This window comes from Hydra viridissima, unplaced genomic scaffold, assembly GCF_058129835.1.
Source record: "Hydra viridissima isolate aposymbiotic clone 2 unplaced genomic scaffold, HvirCarnegie_v1 scaffold_11, whole genome shotgun sequence".
In the NCBI taxonomy this organism is placed as follows: domain Eukaryota; kingdom Metazoa; phylum Cnidaria; class Hydrozoa; order Anthoathecata; family Hydridae; genus Hydra; species Hydra viridissima.
In genome coordinates this window covers 1,275,209-1,302,583 of record NW_028324310.1, presented here as the reverse complement: position 1 = coordinate 1,302,583, position 27,375 = coordinate 1,275,209, and the positions used below count along the sequence as shown (strand labels likewise).

At 29.7% G+C, this 27,375-nt stretch overlaps 2 protein-coding genes and 3 pseudogenes across 2 annotated transcripts in view; 2 read left to right on the top strand and 3 right to left on the bottom strand.

Moving 5' to 3' along the window:
* The window catches only part of LOC149881606 (uncharacterized), a 192,913-nt gene that overhangs the window by 86,670 nt on the left and 78,868 nt on the right, over positions 1-27,375 (top strand). The gene's annotated exons all lie outside the window — the stretch shown is intronic.
* LOC149881616 (uncharacterized) lies at positions 6,154-8,751 on the top strand (annotated as a pseudogene).
* Positions 13,878-14,996, bottom strand: LOC145186317 (52 kDa repressor of the inhibitor of the protein kinase-like). The gene has a single exon (XM_090067169.1). It carries the CDS (start codon positions 14,994-14,996, stop codon positions 13,878-13,880), a length of 1,119 nt encoding a protein of 372 aa, XP_089923295.1.
* On the bottom strand, positions 15,921-21,388 carry LOC149881615 (uncharacterized; annotated as a pseudogene).
* LOC149881614 (uncharacterized) lies at positions 21,929-23,086 on the bottom strand (annotated as a pseudogene).

The following is a 27,375-nucleotide window of genomic DNA, read 5'->3' as shown; positions in this document are numbered from 1 at the left end:
CGTATTTTCTTTTCTTTTGCTCTTCCTAAAATCTCATCTTTACTGATCAAATTATTTTCAACCGCGAGCATTATCAACATCATTAAATCGTTTGCTGTTTTACTAACACCGTTTTCATTCAGCAAATTTTTCAAATACGATGTTGTATATCTCATTTTATTAAGGAAAGAAAATTTTTTTAAGTCAATTCAATTTTTTTCCGAAAAAAGACATCTCAATAAACAGCAGTCATGTTGGTTCCGTCTGAAACAAATTTAAGCAATTTATCAGAAATAACCACTGCAAAAATAACGGTATTTGCAAGAGTCGCTGTTCGAAATCTAAGGTTTACCACCAATTCAGCTGTTTCTGACGCCACTCTTTACAAAGAACAATGGATACAATTTTATATACTCAAACAAGTACAAACCTGATTGACAAACAAGTTCATTTGTGCCGTAATATTTTTCATCAAAAGAGAACATATCTGCATAAGCCATGACCACTCTCTTTTCTCCAAAATTCAAGTCGTAATTGTAATTTGGATACTTTATTCCATTAACGGTCACGTAAAAATTGCTAACATCACAATGGTCGAATATAGACGGATTAACAGTTTGACTTAAAGATCTGTACGTCTGAAGTCCGAACACGATAAATCTTGGAACGCTTTTGTCAGTGATTCTTCCAAGCGACCAGGTAAATTCTGTTTGTCCAGCTGGAATAAGCTGTCTTTCACATTTGTTTGATTTAAAAGCCACTTGAATGGGAATCTTTTTAGCCATTAAACTCATGAAATCAGCCTTCCTCGAAACATCTAATTCAACGCGAGGCATATAAAGTCTGAATTTTTTAAGGTCGATCATCCCTACACTAACGCTCTCCGCTCTATAAATCGCATCATCGCATTCTTTCTTTGTAAAGGTGATGGTATGTCTGAACCCATAAACAACTTTGTCATAGGTTTCGCAAAAACCAAAAATGTGCTTCAACGGAATTTTAAACGAAAAAGCTCCAACGGATGTAGTATCTGCAAACAAGTGGTCTCGTCTAACATTGAATCCTAAATTTCCAACAAGATTTGATGTGTCCATGAAGCACATTTGCTTCAAACCATCTGTAACCTGAAATCCGTAAGGATATTTTATCATTCCGAGAATGGTAATAGCTTGACCCGGATGAATAACTTTTTCCACTTGCTCTCCTGACAAGTCATAAGTCACGTTGTTAAACAAATACATCAAAGCATTATTCACCAAGGCAATCTTTTCTGTAGCTTCGTAAAAGGTTCCATCACTCTTTTTCAACACTCCTTCAATGAGAATGTAAGCCTCTGATGGCACTGTTTGAATCGATTGACAGACAATTTCAGAAGTAATCGTTCCTGAAGAATTTTAAATCCAGATTGGTTGGAAGGTACTCAAAACAATCAACTTTTTTAATACCAATATCATACTCTGGGTTTTCAGTAACTCTTAATCGATCGGTATTTATCATTTTTTATTATAGAAAAGAAATTTTTTTAATTCATTTCAATGTCATAATAGTTCACTATTATGACACAGCCTATCGCAAGACGGCACGCTAGCACTTCGGGCTCGTCCAGGAGGGGAGGTGTACGCGCCCGAAGGGCGCGCCCCCCTTGCAGCAACAGAATACTTTGGAACTTTCGGAACTTTCGGAATACTTCAGACAACTTTCATGCCCCAACTCATTTTAACCAGGTCTTGGATTCGAATCGCATTCTTTTTAGACATTTTCTTACTTTGAATCGATGAACCAGTCTTTAATTTCTCAATGGTGTTTTTACCTTTATCAATGGCTACGTCTTTAGCAGCGGAGATGGCAGAAAAAGCTAACTCTTTACCAGCAGATTTTGCAGCTGTAATCGCTTCTCGTCCAATATCGCTTTTTGCAGCATTTTTAAGCAAATTCACTGTTGCTTTTGACATGCTTGAAGCAGCTGCTCTTTTGATGAAATTTTTAATCATGTCTACAATCCCACCTCCTCCAACAACGTTCTTTTACACATATCTTCGATTATTACAAATAAGCATTTTTAAATAAAAAACAAGTTCTTTTTAAATAATTTTATCAATAATCCTCATTAACGATTTATATTCCTCTTTATTTATCTCCCCTTGCCTTAACAGCTCGTCGCAAATAGCAACAGCCTCATTTCTCGACCCTGTATTTCCAGCATTCCAAACAGCAATACTCATATCAAGCTTTTCCACCAACGCATTCGGATCGCTGGAGAGAATGATCACTCCACGACCTTTTTTGACTTTTTCAATACGCATTATTTTTTCCCAAATAAGAGCAATAAGTTGCTGATACTTTGGTCTCCTAGAAGCTTTTGATTTATGCGGTTGCGAATCAGATCTTATAGCATCACTCTCCATCAGAATTTTTTCATAATTTTGCAAACCTTCATCGGTATAGTCGTTTGGTATTGTAAATTTATTCATCAGCTCCCAAAGGCCTTTTGTTCCTTCATACCTTTCTCCACCTACAATAATGTCATCTCCATCCATTTCAACCTCCATTTTTCCAATGTACATTTTATCTCCGATTTTGTTCACTTCAAAAGGCATTTTCTTTTTTTGATCGTCACCATTCACTCTGTCTGACAGACTTAGCTTTTCGTTGCTGTCGATGAGCGGCTTGAACATCTTGCTTAAATCAGCTGGAAAATAAAATCAACTCTGAAATGTTGTCATTCACGCTGTCTTTATAAATTTTATTTCTTCTAGCCAACACCTCTTTCACAAACTCATCCCGTTTATTCGGGTCTTGTATTTTAAAAAAAAACATTTAAAATATGTGGAAAAAAACATAAATTGGTTTTTACGCTAAGTGGAATTAACACTTACATGGGGTATTAGTTCCACCCACTCCATGTAAGTATTAACTTTAAATTAGTTATAAATTAATACTTACACGGGCTGGGTGGAAATAATAAACAGAAATAAATGTGGTATTAAAAGAATTGAAATAAAACTAAGCTTAAAAAAGCACATTAAAAAAAAAAAAAAAAAAAAAAAAAATGAACGAAAATACCTGAAAGCGTGAAATTTTCGGTTCGAGGATCGGGTTTATTACCTGATTTAGGGTAACTTTATTATCCGAATTATCGGGTAGTTTTATTACCCGATATACCGGATTATCGGGTAATTTTATAACCCGATTTTCGGGTACTTCTACGGTTAATTTTATTACCCGATTTTCGGGTAAAGAAATCGGGTAATAAAATTACCCGTAAATCGGGTACTTCTACGGGTAATATTTGGGTAGTTTAAATCGGGTAATACCCGACCCGAAGGCTTGGATATCGGGTAACTAAAGTTATTAAAGTTAGCCGTCTACGGGTATCTGCTGGTATTCGTGTCGGGTTTTCGCTCCTTAAGATGAGCCCACGTTAAAACCACACAGGTCCAGTAAAGTTGAATTATCTTGCTTTTTAACATTTCTTTTTTGTTGCGTTTGCCCATATTGGTCCCATAAATAAACCAACTATCAAACACACTTATGACCGATATAAACCAGCCTATAATAGGCCCTATGTGGACTTGCCCACTTCTAAATTTATATATGGGAAGCCCAAATTAAAACCAGACCGGTCCCGTAAAGTTGTGCTCACAATTTGTTAATTGTGTTTGCCCATATTGGTCCCGCAAAAAAACCAAACATCAGACACACTTAGGACCGAAGTGAGGTTGCACACAATCGGCTCTAGGTGGGTTTGCTTACGAGGTTGTCATTAATTGCATTTGTAAGTTTTCCTTTTCCACCAATTCATTTTGTTTCCTTTTTTAGTAATCGTAAATGGGTTCCTACTCTCTTTTGCACATGCCCTATACATTCTCTCTATACAACTTTTATATCATTGTATATGTTTTCCACTGCAATAATGTTCATACAAAGCTACTACATATACGCTAATGTTGCATGGGCGAGTACACATAGATCCAAACTAACCACACTATATCGAAAACAAAAACATGCTGCAAGAATAGTTTTTAATAAGGATAGACTCTCGCATGCTGAGCCACTATTAAAAAATTTGAAAGCATTAAATGTATATCAAGTCAATATATTCCAAAATTTGTTATTTATGCTCAAATATAAACTTGGACTTGTTCCTTCTCACTTTTCAAAGAATTTCTTTCAAAATAGCAACAATAGATACCATACCAGAGGAACGGGAAACTTCAAAGTACCTTTCCAAAAAACTACTCTCTCGCGCTTTTCTATTTCGTACCGTGGTCCTTGTCTATATAACAAATTAGTATCCAAAAATACCCAACTGGAAAAATCGAATAACTTAAATACTCTGAAAACATTATTAAAAGATCTTATTTTAAACACTAACAACTTTATGAACTTTTATTAAGCCTAAAACATTCAAAACTATATATAAAACTAACTTTGTTCCGAAACCAATATCAACTCTAATAACTCTAAAAACTGTAAATAACTCAAAAACAAACAACAACAACAACAGTAATAAATTATATTATTTATCAACACTAATAAATAAATAAATTTTTATTTATCAACACTATATATTAAAAAACGACTTTATATTACCTATTTAGCAAATCGTGTACCTACTTATATTTATGTGTATTGTAATAAAATTAAAAAATTTAAAAAAAAAAAAAAAAAAAAAATTTTTTTTTTTTTGTTTTTTTTTTTTTTGTTTTGTCTGCATTCTTTGTTTTTTGCATTTTTACTTTCATTCTGTCGAAACTGATGACATGATTTTTTAAATATAAATTTATTTTAAATTGAAGTATCCAAAAATATTAATAACGCAAAGCGATTTCTTGATGACAAGACCATCGGTCTTCTGCAAGTTTCCCGCGTTCTTTGAAGTAATCTAACACTTTACAGTTTTATTTCATATAATATTTGTTATAACGTAATCTTGTGATTTTTTTTTTTTTTTTTTTTTTTTTTTTTTTAACTATACTTAAACTGTAAAGATGGTATTATATATTACGAGTTTATAAAGATTAAAGAACAAAAAAAAAAAAAAAAAAAAAAAAAAAAAAAAAGTATAACTATGTGGTTGTGTGACAGTGTGGTTAACATGCACACTAAATTCACTTGTTAGCTTTTCCAGACCTTCATGGAAGCAGTTTGAAAAATTAATACTTCAGAGACTCAAGTTAATCATATAAGATTAACTTTTAAAAAAAAAAGGTGTTTTAAATAAGTGGAAAAAATAAAATAAAATTGTTGCTATGGACGTTGCTAAGAAGATTATTTTGACTACGATCGAATAATCAAAAAATAGACATACTTATGTGTTTTTTTTTTCAAAATTTTAATTCAGAATCAGATTTCTCGTTAATTCTTAGACTTGAAACATGAAAAACCAAATATTTCAAAAAAAAATAATTTTTTGCTACAGTCGACTCTGTATTTTGATAGGGGTGAGCCCCCTTAAGTAAGGAGAAGCACTGTCATAATCTGATAGGAGAGATTTTGCACCTTTATCAAGAAGATGTATGATAGAGTCTAAAAGGGAATCTGGACGTGGTAGATTTGATCATATACTAATTCCCAAGAAAAATATGGCTTCAATAAAAAGAAAATATTTTGAAATGAAATATCTACCTATAAGAACTTAGAAAAGAATAAACTTAAGGTATGTTTAATTATTATACTTTTAAATTTTCGTTTTGATTGTTTTGTATTTTGTTTATTATTTTGATTTTCGTTCTATAACCTAGGAATATTACAACATAATATTAAAAGATCAAAAGTATGAAGCAAAAATGATAAATTGTTTCTATAGTTTCCAAAACAGATTTTTTTTTAAAGAGGACCTTTAAAGCTAAGGTCACCTAAACGAAGCTATTTTTAAAGCGAAGGTCATCTTAGCTACAACTTAAAGGTGTAGCAATACTTTCATAGTTGTTTTATTAAATTTTCAGAATAAAAACTTCATAACATTGAACTTAATTTAAATTTTTTTGTTTTTATAATCACTATTTTCTAAGCACAGCATATTTCTTTCTTAATAAGGTCACCTGTAAAAAAATTCTACATTTTCAAAACAACATGTAAATAACGACTCACATTTTCATTTTTTCTTACTTAAGATAATATTACTGGTTTACCTGTTTAGTTTTATTACAATTATAGTATAACTAATTTTATTTTTCAGGTGATGAAGAAGTTGATGTTAATGTTAATGCAAAATGTAAGAAGAGTGATAAATTAGATTTTGGTGACAACTAGCATTTTGTTATAAGAAAAAACAATGATTATAATCAGGGTTTGGAACCAGAGCTACCTGTAGCTGATGTTTTCATGAGAAACCAAGATGAGGCAGTGAAATTTAGACCATAGCTCTAAAGTCTTGGTGGTAATAATGGCAATTACAAAAAATAACTATAATAATATTGTATATTTATGTGTTTTTAAGTCAAACAATTAATTTTAATAACTTTTCATAACTAATGTAATAGCAATTTATTTACACTATAGTAAAACTGTCTGCATTTCCACCTCCACCTGCAAAATGGAGCAAAACATTGCAACCAATTAATTTATTGTACAGAAAAAGCGCTGATGTAGTACCACAAGATTCTGAAGTTGATCAGTTTTGTCAATACTGTGTGTTGAATACTGTTAATATTTATAACAAACATATAACATGTATACAATTTTTGCAGATTGGTTTCTTAAAAGGTTTTGTAAAATATTTTATTTTTAAGTAAGTAATGTAACTGTATCGTTATTTACTTTGCAGCCAAACCATCAACTCTCCTGCAGTCACCTTTTGTGTCAAGAAGAAGTTTGAATGCAAAGATTCCTATATTCAAATCGAGTGTATCTGCTTCACCAAAACATAATAAAATGGAGCAATCAAGTAGAATCTCTAAATTTCCTTCAGATGAAATTTTATGACCTATGAACGTATTCAGTGTTATTATTCCTACGCAAAAAATCCCAATGAAATAAGTTTTTTGAAATCAAATTTTTTACAAATTTTTAGTAAAATTTTCGTTAAAAATGACTTTGCAACATGATGTAATTATATAACTATTTACATTGTAGCTAAAGCATCAGTACTTTCACAATCTCTTTGTCTTTTAACTAGAATTTTAATTCCAGGATTCCTTTATTGAGGCAGAGAGCGCCTATACCAAAAGGCAATATTGTGAATCAACAAAGTAACACTTACTTTTTTAGCTTGAGTTGGTGTTTGTAAATATTTATATGTTATTTATATATTATTTGTGTTGTTTAAAAATGAATTACTCTTTAAAATACTTTTTAAAGTAAGTTATCAAACTTTAAAAGTTTTTTAGTTTAGTCTGATGTGACCAATTTAGTTGCTTAAGCTATAATCTTTCTTTTACTATTATCTCTGGATCTTATAACTGTGAAATATGGACTTCGATTAAGTATTGCATGAAATTTTTTAAGCATATATTTTACAACATACATTTTAAAATAGATTTTAAAAAAATTAAGATTTAAAACGAATAATTAAGTTAGTGAGCCAAAATTTTAAAAGTTTTTAAAAATCTTTTTCTTATTTGAATAATGTTATGTATTTTACAGAGTTCCAGAGAAAATTTCTCTATCAGCAAGCAAAGTTGGCAAATGAAATTAAAGATATGAGAGTAGCAGTTGAAATGATGTGTATGCCATGTTCAGAGCACATAGAAAGTGGTGAAGTTCATCTGGAAGTTATTGCTGGACCTAATCAGACCTTGAATGGGTATAGAAATTTAGAGGACCAGTGTGTAATACTTGCAAATAAATGAAGTTTAGTTAGTAAATAGCTCATATTTTCTATTTTAAGTTCAATATCCTGTCATTTAAAATTTGATTATGACTTTAAAATTTTTATTCAAGACTGTTTGTTTTGATGTCTAAAATAGGTTTTGCTTTTACTGAATAAGCGGAATTAAATTTTGATTCTAAACTGGAATTCTCTATCTATTTAAAAGTGCATTTTTTAATAATTTATTTGAAGTTTCTCCTTCTTTCACGAATTGGGGGAACATCTACTAAAGATACTACAAATCTCTTGAAACAACTTTTGTCTAATTTTGTTATGTCGCATTTAAGTATGGATGGAAAAGGTACACTTAAAAAGCTTTCATTTAGAGACACTGCTTTATGTCAACTTGTTATCGGTAAAGTATTCACTTTTTTGTTTAACTAAAATCAAATTCAGATTATAATTCTATTCCTTAATGTACTTCAAGTCTTAAACACCATTAAAACTATGAAAATAGTTTTTGAAGGGTACGATATAAACCTATGATACGTTGAATAGGGCTTTCAAAGAGCATAGCGCCATCTGATTAAATTTTTTAAATGTTTCTAAAAAGATCAGTAGAATGTAAAAGTAGTGAAGCAATTGAAATGATTTTATTAATCTATTGGTGCTCTATCCACGGCTTCTCTAGTGCCGCTGTTAATTTTTTGTATTTAATTTTTTGCATCCTCTTGCTAAAATCTTTGGACCCTTATTCCAGCATTTAGTGTAAACGTTAATACTGATTTAATTGTTTTTAGAATGTGTAATGAAACGTGATTGTACGTCTGCTGTATCGGAAATACATTCATTCATTGGTTCCCATCTTAGAATGGCTCCGTAAAGGTGGAAATGAAAAAAGTCATTTGAATGCTCATTTTTCTAATTCTCAAGATGGAAAAGCTGAAATTAACAATTTAAGTAAAATCGATGACGAAAATCACTATGAAGACGATCTTGATGGGAATAATGGTTATTAAATTGTCATGAGTTTTTATGTATTTTCGTCAAACTTGAAAATAAATAAACGAAAAATTTTCTGAAGTTTAATTCCTTTATAAGTATTTAGACAATGCTTAACTTTTTTTTGACGTGGAAGTTAAGAAAAGTTAATCGTTGATCTCTAAACCATTGTGAATGCCACAATTACTGGCAGTGGTATCAAATACCAATGCCACAACATTGTCGCTTAGATCCCAAGCTTCTAGGAGATCCAATGTTGCATTTGCTTAAGTCTCTCCTTTCGAATCAACGAGAACGGGAACACCAAGCAATTTTCCCTCATTGTATTCTGGAGCACCCGACACAAGCACAGCTAACTGTTCATGTTGCACCACTAGTATGTCTTTTATCAATTTTCCGTCCCAGTGAAGGGCACCAAACTGGGGTGGGTTGAGCCTCTCAATATCTATAACACTCTCAGCAATTCTCTGTCGATTTAACATTCTACTTCGACGAGATGTCGATATGGAGATATCAAAATTGTCCAAGTTTCCACCAGCAGCTTTAATTACAGCAGAAACAATCATTGTTGTTTTATTATCAGACAATTTCAGCCTGTCTGCTGCAGAAGTGATTTCCTCGCATTGCATAATTCTTTTGGGGAGGTGAAGAGTAACAAATTCTGATCGTCTATTCATTGGAGGTTTATAATTCAAGTCCCACCCTAAACCGATATCTACTTCAGCAACAGCAATATTTTCATTAATATTCTATTCTTTGTATTTAACTTCCATGTCCTCATCATCCTGATCATCCTGTCTACCTTCTTTTTCTACTCTTTCTTTTTCTTTATCTCAAAGTATGATTTTCCGATTAAATCTGACTTCTTTCATTTTTGCTTTAATCTAAAATAATTTGTCATGCCCGTCCATGGTCGCCTTTCTGTCTTTTTTTTTTATCTAAATAGAATGCAACATCGTCATCTTTCTTTTGGGCAGTCAGTAGCCTGGATTTGATGATTTCCTGTATGGTATCAGGTGATCCAATATCAAAAAGACTATCCAACTTGGCCAAGAAGTTAACACGTTTTCCGCCAGCATCACTTTCGCGATTCTTGTTCTTCAACAAGCGGTTCCACTCATTCCAGAGACACAAAAGATCTAACACTGAATTTTGTCTTGTCTTTGTCTTGATGCGTACCTTGTTCCAGAAAGTTACAACAGCGTCGATTACCATTTAGCTAATTTCTTGATTTGTTACATGATTACGGACATTTTCTTCATCGCGTCGTAAAAAAAGAAAAAATTTCAAAACCTGTCTGCAATTGGGTAGTTTGGAAACAGTTATTGATGGTGATGGGTGTCCAATTAACCAAAACTTTGTAGAGGCACGAGTAACAGGCCTTGTTGTTGATGGTGATGAAGACGGTGAAGGCTGGTCGGTTGTGTCTGACAAACAACTGGAACTGGTTGGCAAAGACTTGAGTTCAGTTTCTACAACTTTACCACTTCTTGTCAACATTTCAGTTTTAATTTATTTTACTAAAACAGGAAACAGCAAAATAATTATAACAGTCAATATTACATATTAAATTGCGTCAATATCATAATATTAATTTGCTTGTTTATGAAATTGGTAATCAATGCAAAAATATGCTACTGTTTTAACCCATTCGTGCCATCTCTATAAATCGTAAAATGTAACAAAAAACTCAGGCACTAATGGGTTATACAGGAAATTGGGGCTTATCTTTAGGGGCTTTGAGGGGGCTCTAGAATAGTCATTAAAGTTTAGTAAAACTTTTTTTTACACTGAACACAAACACTAGAATGGGAAAAAATTCATTTTGGGTGGTTTTAAAAATTTTTTGCATAGTGGACACCCCTAATATATACAGTATTGGACAAAACATTTGCAACCAAATAATGCTAATTTAGTTTCTTTATATAAAAGTGCTGCATTTTTTCAATTTAGAGAAATAACTATGTAACTGTTTAGAGACAAAGTTCTTCAAGTTTTATTCATCACAAAGTTCATTATTTGTTCACGAAAATTAATTAGTTAATCAAAAGTATTAAAAAAAGTTCATTTCCTTCTGGACAAAATAAGTGCAACTTGACAAAATGTTGACCAAGCTGTATTTCGCTATCAATATTTCGTGGCGAATCCTTTGTTGTCGATCACAGCCTTGCATCTTCGAGGCATAGATTCGATCAGGTGATCAATGAAACTTTGTAGAATCGCTGCCCAGGCCTTTTGGTATTGTTCAAACAGTTGATCCTTATTACGAACACCTTAACGATTAATTTTGCGGTTGACAATCTCCCACAGGTTCTCGATAGGGTTGAGATCCGGAGATTGAGGCGGCCAATCCATCACCGACAGGTGGTTGTCTTGAAACCACTGCTTGACTACTTTTGCAGTGTATTTCGGATCGCTGTCTTGCTGAAAAACCCATTTTATTGGCATACTCCATTCAGCATGAGGTAACATAACATCTTTCAGGATATTTTTATACATGAAACGGTCCATTATTCCATCGTTTCGATGTATTGGACCTAGACCGTTAGCAAAAAAACACCCCCAGACCATTACATTACCTCCACCATGCTTCACGGTCTTATGGCAGTAACATAAATCGAGGCGTTTTCCTGCCGGTACACGTACACGGCAAATGCCAATCTCTCCCAATGATCTTGAACTTCGATTCATCACTGAACAGGACACTTCGCCATTTCTGCACATTCCAGTCAATATGAGAAGTAGCAAACAGGAGTCTTTTCTTCTGGTTTTTGTGAAATCAGCGGTTTCTTTGCAGGGCGTCGAGAAAACAATCCGGCTTCAACAGCACGTCGTCTGATTGTTCGGTCCGATACAGGCAGCTCTAATTGCTTTTGTATCTCGATTGATTATATCCAGGGATTCATCTTGACGGATCTGACGATCATAGAATCCTCTCTAGAAGTGGTGGAACGCGGCCTTCCACCTTTGTTATCTGCTGCCAGCTTCCCCGTAGAACGATATTTGGAACATAGTCTTGATACGGTCCATTTTTTCACGCAATATTTATCATAAATACTTTTTTGTGGCATTCCACTTACGTAATCGCCAATAATATTCTTTCTTAGTTCCAATCCAAGACTGTCGGGAGCGATTTTTGCACTTGATGTCATAAAAATAATAAATATTTCTGAATGCTACTAGATGCTTCCAGATGCTTCTTCTGGAATAGATTTTAATATCAAAAATATTAACAATAAATAAAACAAAAAACGTTATTTTCAAAATATTTATTGGTATGAAAAAATTAGAGCTCAGCTCGCAGTTTGAAAATGATATTTTTTCGCTAACGATTTAACAAGCTTTTATTTAATAAACATTTTATTTCAAAAAAAGTCTTTTTGTTTCCACATAAAAAGTCACAATAGCTTTGAATTAACGAAAAAAAAAGCAACTCTTATTCAGTTATATATATATATATATATATATATATATATATATATATATATATATATATATATATATAATATGAGGATATATACATAACTAATATAACATTTCTATACCACATTATGCATTTTGCTTTCCTCTCGTAGTTGTTATCTACTACAGAATTAAAAGTCATCCTCCTTTATCTGTGTGCATTAAACTTATTTAGTCAATATTTGAGCAGTTATTAATGCTTAAAAGTAAACACCGATTGAAATTTCAAAAAACATAAAGTAAATTCATTCCAAACTTTACTCACTGTCAATAAAAAAACTGCACTTAGGATCAAATGTTTTAGTGACCAATCAAATATTTTTATCATTTGAATTTTTAAAATATATTTAAAGATGTCATTTAATTTTTGCCATTGACTCAAATTATGCTTATGCGATAAAAATAATATTTGTAAATTTCTTCAAGATTTTAATAAAAAAATCAAAATATCGAGGACCGAGTTTCTTAGACAAACAATCCTTTGATATTTAAAAAACAAGTTTTTCTTATTTTTCCTTAAGGACTTTTTAAGGACTTTAATATACTAGTGTTAAGGACGTTAATATACTTAAGTTAGCAGAGAAAAGTCTAAAACTATCTTTGCATGTGCTGAACAATAAAAGTTCACACAATGACATCTGGATTCATGTAAATATTGAAGGTCGTGAAGGCAAACCAACAACTATAGCTTTATCTGTCAATCCGCTAACTGTTAAGGACTTTTTCTTTTTATTTTTAAAAGTTTTTGTTTTTTTTTGTTACTTTAAATACTTTAGTTATGTTACTATTTTCATTTTAAATGTCTTGTTTCTAATTTTTTTTCGATTGTAAATGTAAATATCTTTATTTATTTGTTAATAATACTTTTACGGTGTTATCAATATTTTTGATTTAGTTATTTTGCTATGTTTTTATAAATATTTTAAATGTCTCGTTACTAATTTTTTTTGACTGTAAATATAAATATCCTTATTTTTTGGTTAATAATTTTTTACGTTTTTATCAATATTTTTTATTTAGTCAAAACAAGTATTTCTCTTATGTTGTTTTTTATTTCCTATTTTATTGTTACTAATGTTTTTCTTATACTATAAATATTACAAATAATATATATATTTATAAAAATAATTAATCAGCATTTTTTATTTGCTCTTATTAACAATATAGATAACGAAAAGAAATAAATTATGCGTTTGACTCTAGATTTTAATTAGGTGCAATAGGCACCATAAAAAATATAAAGTAACTGTATCCAGTATTTCATTGAAGATATTAATCTTATTTTAATCGAAACTTTGTTTAAATATTTGTTTTTGGTAACTATTTATTATTTTGTTATAATGGAAAAATGTTTTGTTTTGGTTATGGCAACGACCCTTGTTTCGAGTATGAGAACTTGGTGAAATAATTAAGTCACTTTCTGAGTTTTTATCTGTAAAATTTAATCTACGATTTTTAAGTGCAAATAAGTCAATAACTTTTTCAACATCAGGTTTTATCTTATTGTGAATATGCAATAAAGCAAGACTGTTCATTCTCTCCTATGACATAGTACTTCGTGTGTAGTATTTTAATCGTCTCATAGCTAAAAATGATCTTTCACACGCAGAAGAGGTAACAGGCAATTTTCCTAGAATGCAAAGACAAACTCTTAAATTTGAAAATTAATTGTTAAAAAAACTTAAAATACTTGAAACATTATCTGATAAGCGATTTTTTTCTTGATCCCAATTGCTTTCCCACAAATCAAGTTCTGCGCTAAAAAAATTCCACAAGGCAAATCTGTTGAATGAAAATTTACAAAGGATTGAAACTTAATTTTCCACTCAATCTTCTTAGAAACATAAGACATCATTTTATCTTGAATAATAACCAAGCCATCATAAGCAACCAAACCATCATCAGTAAATCTGTTACTAACTTCGAATAGGAGGTGATCGATAAGTGGTATGGTTAAAAATTTCTTAAAATAGTCTGAAGTTGAACATGAAGGAACATTATTTCTATATATTTGACAACTTGATACACTTGGTTTAACTTCAGCAACATCAAATTTAGAAGCAAGACAAAGAATAGTATCATAACACTTTATGTGATAATCATCTATTAAATTTCTAAGTGTCAACATACAACTTTTTATAGCTGAAATAGAACTTAGACCATCACAAATGTCAAAGGTTTTACCTAGCAACATTTGAGTAACAGGAATAGTGTAGTCAAGAATTGTTCGAGTAATCACTAAAGTTGCAATAAAAGTGGTAATGAGTTTTAAAAAAAGAGAAGCTTGTGATGAAGTTTCTTTATTGCACTTTTTTTCTAAGTTCATGCTCATTCCTTCAAGACAAAAAACAATAGGTACAAACAAACTTTTAAAATCATCCAACCCAGTAATGCGTTCAACCCATCTTGTACGACAAACATCAATTAATTTTTTCTTTGTTGCAGAAGGATAATGTTTGGTGATAGCTGCTTCTAACAAATTTTGTCTTGACTCAGAAAAATTAAAAAAAAAAGAAAATTGTTTTACTTGCTCCATCATGTTTCTGACTTCTTGTAGTTTGCTCGAATTTGCTACACTAGTATTAAAACGATGACTAAAGCAGTGAGTATACACTGCTTTGTCATTGTGATCTTTAATTCTCTTTGCAAATCTTTTAACATGACCAGCAACAAATCCTGCACCATCATACCCCTGACCTCGACAATAAGAAATGTCAAGAGAATAATCTTTAAGACATGATAAAATAGTTTTGTAAAGAGCTTCTCCTGATAAACCATATTTGCAATGCAAAAAACCCATAGTCTTCTATAACATCAAAAGTTCCATCTATTTTCTAATAATTAAAGACACTTGTTCCTGATTGGAGCAATCAGATGCTTTATCAGCAATTATTAAAAAAAATTGATTTTCCTTTATATTGGAAATTAAAATACTCTTGATATATTTTCCACAACAATTTGTTTATTCATTTTGTGACGAATTAGAAATATAAGATGGATTCTTTGCACAGCTGTTAAGATGATGCTCAAGAACTTTATCCCCACCTCTGATCCTGTAGTTTAAAAGTTCAACAAAATTTCTTACTCCATTTACAAAAGAATATTTTCCAACAGTAGGATGGTGTTGGGAATCATCACGATGACCTCTGAAAGCTATATTGAGACGAACTGACAAAATGATTGAGTCAACAATTGAACACAATTTGTCCCGATTTAAAGCAACCTCCTTTTCAAATTCTTTATTAATGAAAGTATCAATATTTTGAAAACTTCCATTCATTGTATTTAAAACTGCTGAAAATATGGTCCAGGTGTTGTAATGAAGACTTTGTACAGCTAAGTGATCTTCATTTATCTTTCCTTTTTTCCCATGATAATGTTTATTAAAAGCACTCAGAGCATCTGGCCAGTGCTTTACAGGCTGAGAAAACAAGTTTTTAATTCTACTAGATTTTGAAGAGTATTTAAACCCAAACAAAACACAACTCAGACAATATGCTCCATCTTCAGATGGTGAATAACTAAGCTATGAAAATTGCTTTAACCAGATAAGTTAGAAAGATCGCCTATTTGTTTTTGGAAAAGAATAACTTTCATTAGGCACAAAAACATTTCTAATCAATTTTTTTTGTTTGCAAATCATTTAAAGTAGATGCCTTTGAATGAAAGCATGCAATATCATATTCACTAGAGAATTCACTTGACAACTTATTTGTATTAGACTCTAGTTTTGAAATTTTGGCAGATAAAAACTTTTTATTTTTAATTTTATAATCATTTTCATTTAAAGGTAGCAAAGTATTCGAAGAACACGATTTTGAATCTATAAAGGAATTAAAGACACTATTTCCGTGAGAGGATGTTATATGTTTGTTGTTGTTAAGTTCATATAAAAAAAATTTATTAGCAGTAGTAGAAATAGGAAGTTCTTGATTGGTGTTGTTTTTATCTATAAACATAGTAATTGTTAATTGTTTATCACAATTTCTAACTTTTTTACATAAAAATTTACGCTTTAAGCATTTCTCATTTGGAACGAAAACTAGAGGTATATAATGATTGTGTTTATATGGAGTGGAGGAATTGATCCTTCAAAACAAAACACAAGGTTCATTTTTAAGATTAAACATAAGTTTATATTTTAGGAGAGAACCAATTGTTCTGTAGTAACACTGAACTTGTTTAAAACACACAGTTGAAAGAGCACGGACGCAAATAAAACTAGACCATACGAGTTCTTGACATAGATGTAATGCTTCTTCCTTAACAAGATCATCTTTTAGTTTTCCTGAGTCTACAAAATGTGTGGACACAGACACTGCTAACAAATTATCTAATGATGATAACTCATTTAGATACTTTAAGTACAAGCTGACAAACGATGGGTGATAACTGTTAAAAGAGGGACTTAAATATAAATCAATTGCTGTGAGAATTCTTAAATCCATGACCAAACTATTATCACCGCTAAAGCAAATTGAAAACGAACTAAATAGACAATTACCAGTAGATTCAGATCTGTAAAAAAAAAAATGTATAAAGCTTTTTAATACACAGTCAAAAGTATCCAACACCAAAGCCTAATGTAAAAAAAATTTTATTCAAGATATTATAAAAGTTTTATTAAAAAAAAAAATGCAAATCAATTAGATCAAGGCAAAGATAAACTAAAAAAATGGTTTGCTCATGCTAACTTTCTTAAAAAAGTTTTAAGTCAAATTTATTATTATAATTTTTAAATGTTGTCATTATTATTATTATTATTATTATAATTATTATTATTATTTTTATTATTATAATTATTATTATTATTATTATTATTATTATTATCATTATTATTATTATTATTATTATTATTATTATTATTATTTTTATTATTATTGTTATTATTATTATTATTATTATTAATATTATTATTATTATTATTATTATTATTATTATTATTATTATTATTATTATTATTATTATTATTATTATTATTATTATTATTATTGTTATTGTTGTTGTTGTTACTATTATTACTAATATTATTATTATTGTTTTTATTATAATTGTTATTATTATTATTACTATTGTTGTAGTTGATATAAAGAGTGAATTTTTGCTATTATTTTTCCTTTTACTTTTTAAACTAAATAGAGAAATACTTAGTTCAACGCCATAGTTTTCCTTGAGTCCTGCGGTATGTCACACTAAACATAAAAATTTCTCTTTATTGACTTTTGAACAGTCAAGAAGTCATAAAGATCTGGTTTGTGAAGAAATTTAATCTTCAACAACAATTCGGAATAAACAGTTATTAGATTTTCATTAAAACCGTTCTCAATTACTTTTCTTATAGACTCTATAGAATTACAAGAGATGCTAAAAAAATGTTTTAATATGGTCAGTTGAATGTTTATTTTGAAATCTGCAAACGACAGAAATAAACAATCAATTAACTAACTTGCGCCTAACTTGGCCTACAGTTACGCTACAGAACGATGAAAAAAACCTTTAGTTAAACTTTATATTTTCGACTCTCGTTTGCCAAATAAACGGGCCAAGTTAGGCGCAAAAATGTTTTGCCTAACTTGACCTGAAGTTAAGTTACCGGAGGATAAAAAGGAAACAATTTAATAAGAATTTATACGATTTCGAAATCTCGTCAGCCAAATAAACGGGCCAGGTTAGGCGCGCCCAATATGGTTCGAAATCATGCTACCGATTACAAAATTATAATCCACTTTACAAATATTTCATAAATTCGGAAGCCTGTAAAAAACGAGCAAGATGGGGACTTCATGCTTAAAATGATTCCTTAGTTATCGCTAATTTACTAATACCATGTTCACACGAGCGACGTTTGGCGGAACATTCCGGAAGAAATGTTATCGGAACAAAATGTTTTTCAAAATGTTCCTTGCAGCGTTCACACGTAAAATCTGTTTGACGGTACGTAAAAGGATTATCGCTTAAATAAACGTTAACTTATATAAATAGAATTATATCGCTATAATATAGCAATTTTCCCTATAACAAAATAAAGTTATACTTTTTGCATATAACTTTTTGATAATAGTCTACGAGAAGTAAAATTTTTTTAACGGGTGACAACTGAAAAACGAGACTGGATTTAATGACAAATAGCACTTTTAAGGTGTAAGGAAAAACAAAAAGGAAAAATGTTTTAGAAAGTATTTTTCTTCTGGTCTTTCTCTATACAATCAATTATTTTCAATTAAACTATTCCTTCTGACTTTATCACTAGGCCTGATATAGACTGAGCTAAACTCCACATGAGCTCAATTTCAACTTTATGAAAGCAATACTTGATTCTATCACATAATTTTTTAAAATTTTCTGCATACCAATTATTTTTATAGACAATACCTTTCAAATGCTCCAAAAATTTTCGATAGGACGACATTCTGGCAAGTTTGTGGCGTTATCCGCTTTCTCAACAAAATGCACTTTTTTCTTGTTTAAGTATGTGATTATTGTTTTTGCATGGCGAAATGATGCTAAATCGGGTCAGAATACATATGCACCATCTGAATGATACTTATAAATGAATGGAATAAGTCTCTTCTTAATGTATTTTTTTAAGTAGATTTTTTGATTTACAACCATTTTCAGAAAAAACAATCCATAGGAGAAGTTTTTTTTGAAACTTGCGCTTTGTTTTGTATTTAATTGTAGATGGAGTAGATTTTATATTGCTAGTATAAAATATATCATACCCATTGATACTGGAGTAATTTAAAGTGAAATAAAACTCATCATCAATGATTGGTTTACGATTTCTGAACTTTTAACACAATTGACTGCACTTAGTTCTAGGAACTGCTTTTTGCTGGTCAGAATGGTTTAGAAATATCATTTTTTTCTTGGCCTAATTTTTTTCTTTTTTTTAATGTTTTACTAAAGTGTTGCTGAATACAGTTGAACTTTTTTAACTGCTTGTCGTTGAGTAACTCCATCTTTATGGTCAAACATAAGTTTGAGCCATTTGATGTTTGTCTTGGTCATTTTTTTAGCTTTTCCTTCACTTCTTTAAACTCTTTGGTAACCAGATTTACTTTCAGCACATTTAATTATCTTGTAGATAGTACTATTAGGTACATTCTCAGTTTTAAAGTGGTCATTTGAGAACTTTTTACCAGCATTTCTGTAATTTGTAAAAAATTCATATATACATTTTTTTATCTTCTAGTCTTTAAATTTATTTTTTATTTATTTTTCTATAAAAAATAAAAACAGATAAAATATTTAAAAACTAAAATAAAAATACTAAAACATTTTTCCTTTTGTTTTACCTTATACCTTAAAAGAATGTCTTTAAATCCAATCTCGTTTTTTAGTTGTCACCCATTGTTATTATTTATTATCATCATTATCAGTATTATTATTTAATACTATTATTTATTATTATTATTATTTTTATTATTATTATTATTATTATTATTATTATTATTATTATTATTATTATTATTATTATTATTATTATTATTATTATTATTATTATTATTATTATTATTATTATTATTATTATTATTATTATTATTATTATTATTATTATTATTACTATTATTATTATTATTATTATTATTATTATTATTATTATTATTATTATTATTATTATTATTATTATTATTATTATTATTATTATTATTATTACTATTATTATTATTATTATCATTATTATTATTATTGTTATTATTATTATTATTATTATTCCATAAATCTAAAATATCCCTTGTTTTAGCTATATTCCATACAAACTTAATTATAGGAGGTGCAACTAGAGCAGTATTAGCTATGCTATCATTAATAGTGTCTTGATCTGTGTGCTGAGACATTGAGGAAATTTTAAATTTATTAGATATTTTGATTTGTCTATCACTTATTAAAAAGAATAAGTAAATTGAATCTGGCAAAAAAAAATTAAAAAAAAAAAGAGAAACAAAGAAGTGCTTGACAATTAAATGAAAGGTTAAACTTTAAAATTGGTTTAAATTTTTTATGTATTTAAATACTTTTGCATACAATGTAATTAATTTTGTCATGCATATTCTAGAAGAGATATAGACCTAACCTCTAGACTATTCACAACAAGCTTGTTATTTCACTTTAAGACTGCTTGAAGCCTACTACATTTTGAAAGTGTCACACACGTCTTCTTTTTGATAATAGTAAAAGGATAACACAGTGTGAATAATATTTCAGTTTAAGCTAACAACCTAACATCAACTTCATAAAAAGTCTTGTTTGAGTTGGTTTAACATTAAATATAAATCTTGCCGTCAACCTTTAAACAATAAATCAAGCAACTGATTTTGCACTCTTGACACTTTCATCTGTTACATTTTTTCGTGTAATAACATACACGTACACGCATTTTTGGATAAACATTTAAGATAGTTAAAATTGACACCATGTTTTTTATACGAAAGCAAAGAAATATTCCGGAACATTTATTTGTTCTGGCTTTTCGGGGCGGTAATAAAGTTCCTAAAATGTTCCGTGAATTTTTGTTCAAGTTGTGTTCACACCAGAAAATATCGGTTCATGTTCCATGTTCCACGGAATGTTCCATCAAATATCCCCTCGTGTGAATCGCATATAACCCAGCAAACATGCCGGTTGCGGACCATTATCGGAAATGTCACTGCTGGCATTTTGAAAGCGGTCCATATTTGGATTAACCTACAAAATACCATCGCCGGCATTTATAATGCGGTCCAAAGCTCGATTTGCCTACAAAATTCCGACAGAAGCTAGTGCATGTTGGCCCTTTGTCGTTTCTATGCAGAATGCCGTATGCGGCAGCTCAGCATGGCAGTCCGATGTCTGTAGTGCCTTAACTGGAAAATAAATTGGCGGGAAGAGTAAATTTACTCTTACGCATAAACTTAAGTTCAAGCTGTTTGTTTTTTAATTTGAAATTTGTAAAGTTCTTATTAGAACTTAAGAACTTAAGTAAAGTTTTATTGTAAAGTTCAAATTGTTCATTATTTAAATTCATTGGATACATCTCAAAAGATATAACATAAATAAAAAATACAATTTTGTAAGATTAATTTACTTTTAAAAAATGTACGCATTTACACCATCTTTATGCATTACCTTTATTTGAAGGTCATCTTCCGTTAATGTTTGACCACGAGATCTCCAATCATCCATAGAGCAATTTTTTAGTTTCTCTGACATTATTATGTAACTGTTATTTAATTCCAGAACTTCACTGTCACAATACAAATATATAATATAATTCATCTGAAATAAAACAATTGAAAAATGTAACATAAAATTTATACATTTATTATTTAGAAATTACACAGTTAAAATAGTATAAAGATTTCAAATGAATTGATATATTTTTAAATCAACACAAAAAATTTTAAAAATTAAAAAAAAAGTCCTGTAAATAATTTAAAATTATAACCCATAGTAACTTTAAAAATTTAGTTTAATTTACAGACCAATGGGATAATTAGAAAGGAGTTTTCCCTATAAATAATCATGATACATTTTCGAATGGGTCTGACATTATAAGCATGTGTGCGACTTTTCTGATAATATCCCATTCTAAGGAATTTTGATGAGTACGGAAATGTATAAAGTGGCTTCACATAAGATAAAAGAATTCCAGATATATGTAAACAGTCAAGACTTGTACTAGTGCATAAAACAATGGAACCATCGGCAATAACAAAAGCACAATCCGGCAGATCAGTAGAAATCTTCACACTAATAATTCCGATCTGGCAATTTATCATGTAAGAGAAATGGTTCAAGATATAAAACAAACTGTCGAAATTCAGAGGCTTTCCAGTTTTTTAAATTAACCAAAGAACTAAGTTTTCTGTGGAATTCTGATGGTAAATACTTCCTTATATCATCGATTTCAGCGGATACTTTACTCAGTAAATACTGTGAAAGTCTACAAGATAAATTCAGAAAAGGTACTTTAGTGAAATGATATGTGCATAACTTTTTCAGCACACCTTGGAGTACCAGATGCATATATTCTGGAGGACATGACGATTTCAGTCCACTTAATTGAGGAATATTCAAAAGAGGGGAAGGGCCATGCTGAATATTTTCTGATATACTTTTGTAACTTTCATCAGAACGTGGTGTACAATTCTAATCTGTAAAAATAATACAATTGTAACAATAATCACTTTTGATATTACAGTACCCACATCCGTAGTATGTATTGTGATTAAAAATATTTTGAGCAAATGAACGTGCAGGTGTATCGCAAATAAAATCAACATCAGAAATAACCATTTGTTGTCCTTTCAAATCAAAAGGAACACTTAAAATTTGCAATTCATCAACCAGCTGTTTAAGATAAAAATTCAAATTTGTTTTTTCTACACCACTGTGCAATGCTACAGGAAGTGCACCAATATGATTATAATCCCTAAATGACATTAAAATTGGCCAAAAAGATAATTTAGAAGATTTAAAAACAGGCAAACCATCTAAATTATAAAACAGCCGTAATTTTACTATGCCACTGTTGCCATCTTTATTTTTTAAACTTAATTGTAAATAACGATAGCCCATGCAATACAATAAATTGTCTTTCATTTCCAATATATGACATCAGTTTTTTTTTTTCAATTCTTTTTACCCAATTTTTAGACTGGTTGTAGGTTATTGACTTAGCTTTAAGTGTAGTAACATGTAGTGGCAAAAGTTTTATTATAATTGATGTTTAACAACTTTAAAAGAGCTTCCATAGCATTTCTAGTCAGATTATATCTTAAATAAAAGTCCAAAAGCTTTTGATTTATGCCGTAGCATTTTGATGTCATGCTAATGTCATTGTCCTTATCAGATGACTCATCTGAACTAATTACATTGCTAGAATCAAATGAAATATCATTATTACAACTTGCATCACATTCATAATCCGTAAAATCTGTTACCAGTGCAGATGCACTGACAATAAGCCATCGGAATTTTGCTATTACCAGTGCGCCAATCATATTGCGATAATTTTATCACACGGATATTTTTAACACGTGACTATTCCGTTCCGTTTATGTTGTTGTTCTTTTTACATGAATGCAAAATTACTGTTGTGCGTTAAGTTTGGTCTCTATAAGAGTAATAATTACATTGTACATAATTTTTTAAATTTCTTCATTAAGTTTTCAAAAATTCAACTGTTTATTTATATTTTTAAGATATCTTAGAGAAAAATAAAATATACTAAATTGCAAGAGTTTGACTTTAACTGGATCCAAGTAATTTATGGTGATCATTTTTCTGCATGTTGCAAGTTATGTCAGAAAGTTTTTTTTTTAAGTCAGTGGAATTAGAGCAAGGACACTAAGTAGTTATGCAATTATCAAACTTCATATGTGATTATTTAAATAAATTTAGGACAATAAAGATAAAGGTAGATATTTTGCTAAAATCTTTAATGGTTTGTTTTACAGTTATAAAAAAGGTTTTAAAAACTTAAACCTTCATGGTTTTAAGTATATTGAATCTAATTATTCTTTTGATTTGATCAATCAAGATTTTTTCATATTTAAAAATTGCCAAAAGATTTAAACAAAGCAAAACGAAGTCCTAATGCACCATTAAGTCTGGAATGTTTTTATATTAAAGTTATTGTTATAGGAGTTAAACTCTTTTCAAGTTTAAATTTAATGAATCTACAATTCAACAATTTATTAAACGTAATAGGTATGTACAGTATTGGTCTAAAAAATTAGCTGCATTAAAGTTACATTCTGTGGATTTGTCATTGTGTGTTCATTGTGTGTGATTGCATTGCTGAAAGGTTGTAGCAATATTTCCTTGAGTTTGTCGTGAAAGTTAAGCTTATTATAAAATTTATGCACCAAACATATCAGTGTGGAATAAATGCTTGGTTTGATAGACTTTTAAAGCTGTCATTTAATATTAAAAGTTTAATTTGGTACTTGCATATTGTTAACTCTTACCCTGAAAAATTTAATTGAAGATTTTCTTAAGAATTGTAAGCGATCACACATCATCAAAGCAATTAAATGATCCAGTTATTCCAATTACTAGAGACATGTTAAAGTCTGTTAAATCATCTAGAATGTGATATGTTGCGTTTGAAAGTCCCCAAAAAAGTAAAAGCATTATCAACTGCAAGTTCAAAAAGAAACGTTGAAATTGATGACATGTAAAAAAAGAAACTAATTCAAGCACCAGCCGATGGTTTAATAAAAACATGAAAAACTTGATAGTTTAGAAAATCTTTTATGTTTAAAAGGAGACTGTTATTTATATTTTAAAAAAAGTTTTTGTAAAATTTTTATTCTGGTTATATTGTATAATAAAAGAGTTTTTGATTCCATTAAAAAATTCTGATCAATTATATGTTGTTCTTTTTATTTTGCAATATTAACTAGTGTTGTAATTGAGTTTAATTAAATCAACTAAAAGTCACTTATAATCAAAACTTTAACTAAGTGACTTTTGTAAAATAATTGAGAGTAGTTAACTTTGAAAAAATTGAGTAGTCAATCAATTAAGGATTTCCTACCAATAGACCAAAAGTCGATTTAGTTGGTTAATTATCGTGACATTCTTATTTCTAAATTCGATATAAGATTTTTAATTTTTTAGTCTGATTTCAAAAGTGTAAATATCGATTTTGGTCAACTTTAGAAAGTATATTAGTCAGTTAAAAAATTTTTTGATTAAAAATTTTTTCTTTTTTAATAAAGATGATTAAAAAATTCAACATTATATCACTAAAGTACCTTTTTTTTTTACTAAATCATAACTGTGAAGCTGAACGCTTGATTAGGACCATGTTTTTTCTTGGAAAGAAAAGTTCACAACTAAAATACTAAAAGCAAAAATTTAAACAAAAAATATTTACCCCCAAAAAAATGAAATACGCTCTCATCATCCAAGTAGCACAATAACAATTCTAGACACCCTTTATATAATGATAAACACTTCTTCAAAATTTCAATTAATTTAGATAAATTTTAATGTATCTTAGCAAATTAAAACCAGCACCAAAAGAATTCATTTCTTTTCACTAGGCTTGTCTTTAAAACCCTTTCTTCTATTATAGGGTTTTATATTTGTATCTCCATTTAGTATATCACATTCCTTTGAACTGTTCTGACATACAAAACATTGCGACTAGACCACAAGGTTCCATAGAACCTGATGATCCTCAGCGATTTTTATGTCACAAAAAGCATATTAATTTGAGTCTTTTTTATTCTCTCAAGTATCACACATGGTGCAATGCTTACTTTTAACACGACAATCAATACATTTACCAGATTCAACACAAATTAACGATACAAATTCATTTAATGACAAAATCCCTCTCTGCTGCCATGACGCATAGCCTGATAAAGCTTCATCTGATGATCCAGTCATCTCCTTCAGTTCAACTGTAGCTTTTTTCAATGCCACCTAAGCAACAGGTACATAAACTTTAGCAGTTTTATCCTGTGTGTGATGAAAGGTTGCTGGGCTGTCGGTAGACCGTGTTCATTAATCCAAAAACTCTATTAGTTACAAACAGACCTTTGTCTAGTTTGCGAAATGCTATTACAGTTCTTGAAATAATGGGTCTGTGCAAGCTTTTACTAGTGTAGGTTCAGCAACTCCATTCACAAACTTTACAAGAGAAATTTGAATGTACTTTCTTCTTTTTTACACTATAACTGAAGACTATATCCCTACTGCTATAGGTTAGACAGGAGCAAACAATGTCTGAAATAATATCTAATTTAATTAAAAGCCATGGAGACACAGCATCCTTTAAATAAGGGTTATTGTATAATTATTGCCTTGAATACGACGTTTTAACTCTAATAACGACTTCATTCATATTTGTGGTATCATTTACCTAAGTTGGAGTTGCACTTAGTTTTGGTCGAACCCGTTTATATTTATCTAGGATAAATTCAGAACAAGAATTAACTTATAATTAAATTTTTCTTAGATTTTAGGACTTTTAAAACCATAAGACCACCTTAAGAGCTCTTTCACATTCCGAAGTTTTGCAGTTTTCTGTGATGAGACCGTTAACTTCTAAATAACTTTTAAAAAACACATGACCAATTAGCGTTGCTATACATTCAGTTTTTTTTAACCGCAGTCATTGTCTCATAGACAAGAATCTCATAGAAGACTTTCCCAGCTTGTTGTTTTTTATCTTGGTGGAAATGCAACTAAATTTAAATTCCATCAACTTGGCGCTTGTCATGAGGCACGTTTTATGGCAGACAGATTTTACCTCCTTACATTGAAAATGACATAAAATGTTATTAAAATGATGACACAAAAGAAAGGAACCCTGACAGAAAAGGTACAGAAGTATATATTTATGTGTGTATATATATATACATATATATTTTGTCATTATTCTGTGCCCATTTTAGTATTTCCAACAAATTTATAAATTTTTAGGGTAAATCCGGTAAAACTAAAAGTTAAAAGAAATATCCGGAATTACGTACATATCCGGAAAAAGATAATCCCAGTTAGAATATAGCGTTCTTAATCGAATTAGTGAGAAGACTAATGCTAGTCCATTTTTTGTTATTTGCACTTTTTTGACAATTCATTTTAACTTACGTCGATCTCTCTATGTACTATAAAAATAATACTCGGCCATCTTTCTTTCAGTATTTTTTGCCATTAAGTATATTGATAAATAGTTTATAAACTATAAGTGTTTAAAACTTAAAGATTATCTGATTATATTATTAATGAAAATATTGGACTAGTACTGATTTTCTTTCATCGACTTAGTTTTGTTCCATCTATATTTTTACATTACAATATTTTCACAACTAATAAGCTGCGGTTAGAAAGACTTAATTAGTCAGATTTGGTTTATTGCTGCAAATGTTATCTATTTATTATTCTTTAATATTTTTATAGTATTGGATATATATAGCTATAGCTAAAATATAGCATCAGAACTTTTTTCGGAATTTTAAAGATATTGTTAAAAACATTAATATGGCTATAATTTCCGCAGTCCTTACAAAATGCCGTTTAAATTTTGTGAATGCAAATCTATGGTGTGGGAACGGGTATGGTGTCACCTCATCCAGATACAAACCATTTAGGTTACAAAATATAAGAGAAAAGTATGTATTTGAATCATATAATACAATAAACAAAAATTGATAAAACATAAATATGTGCTATGTATA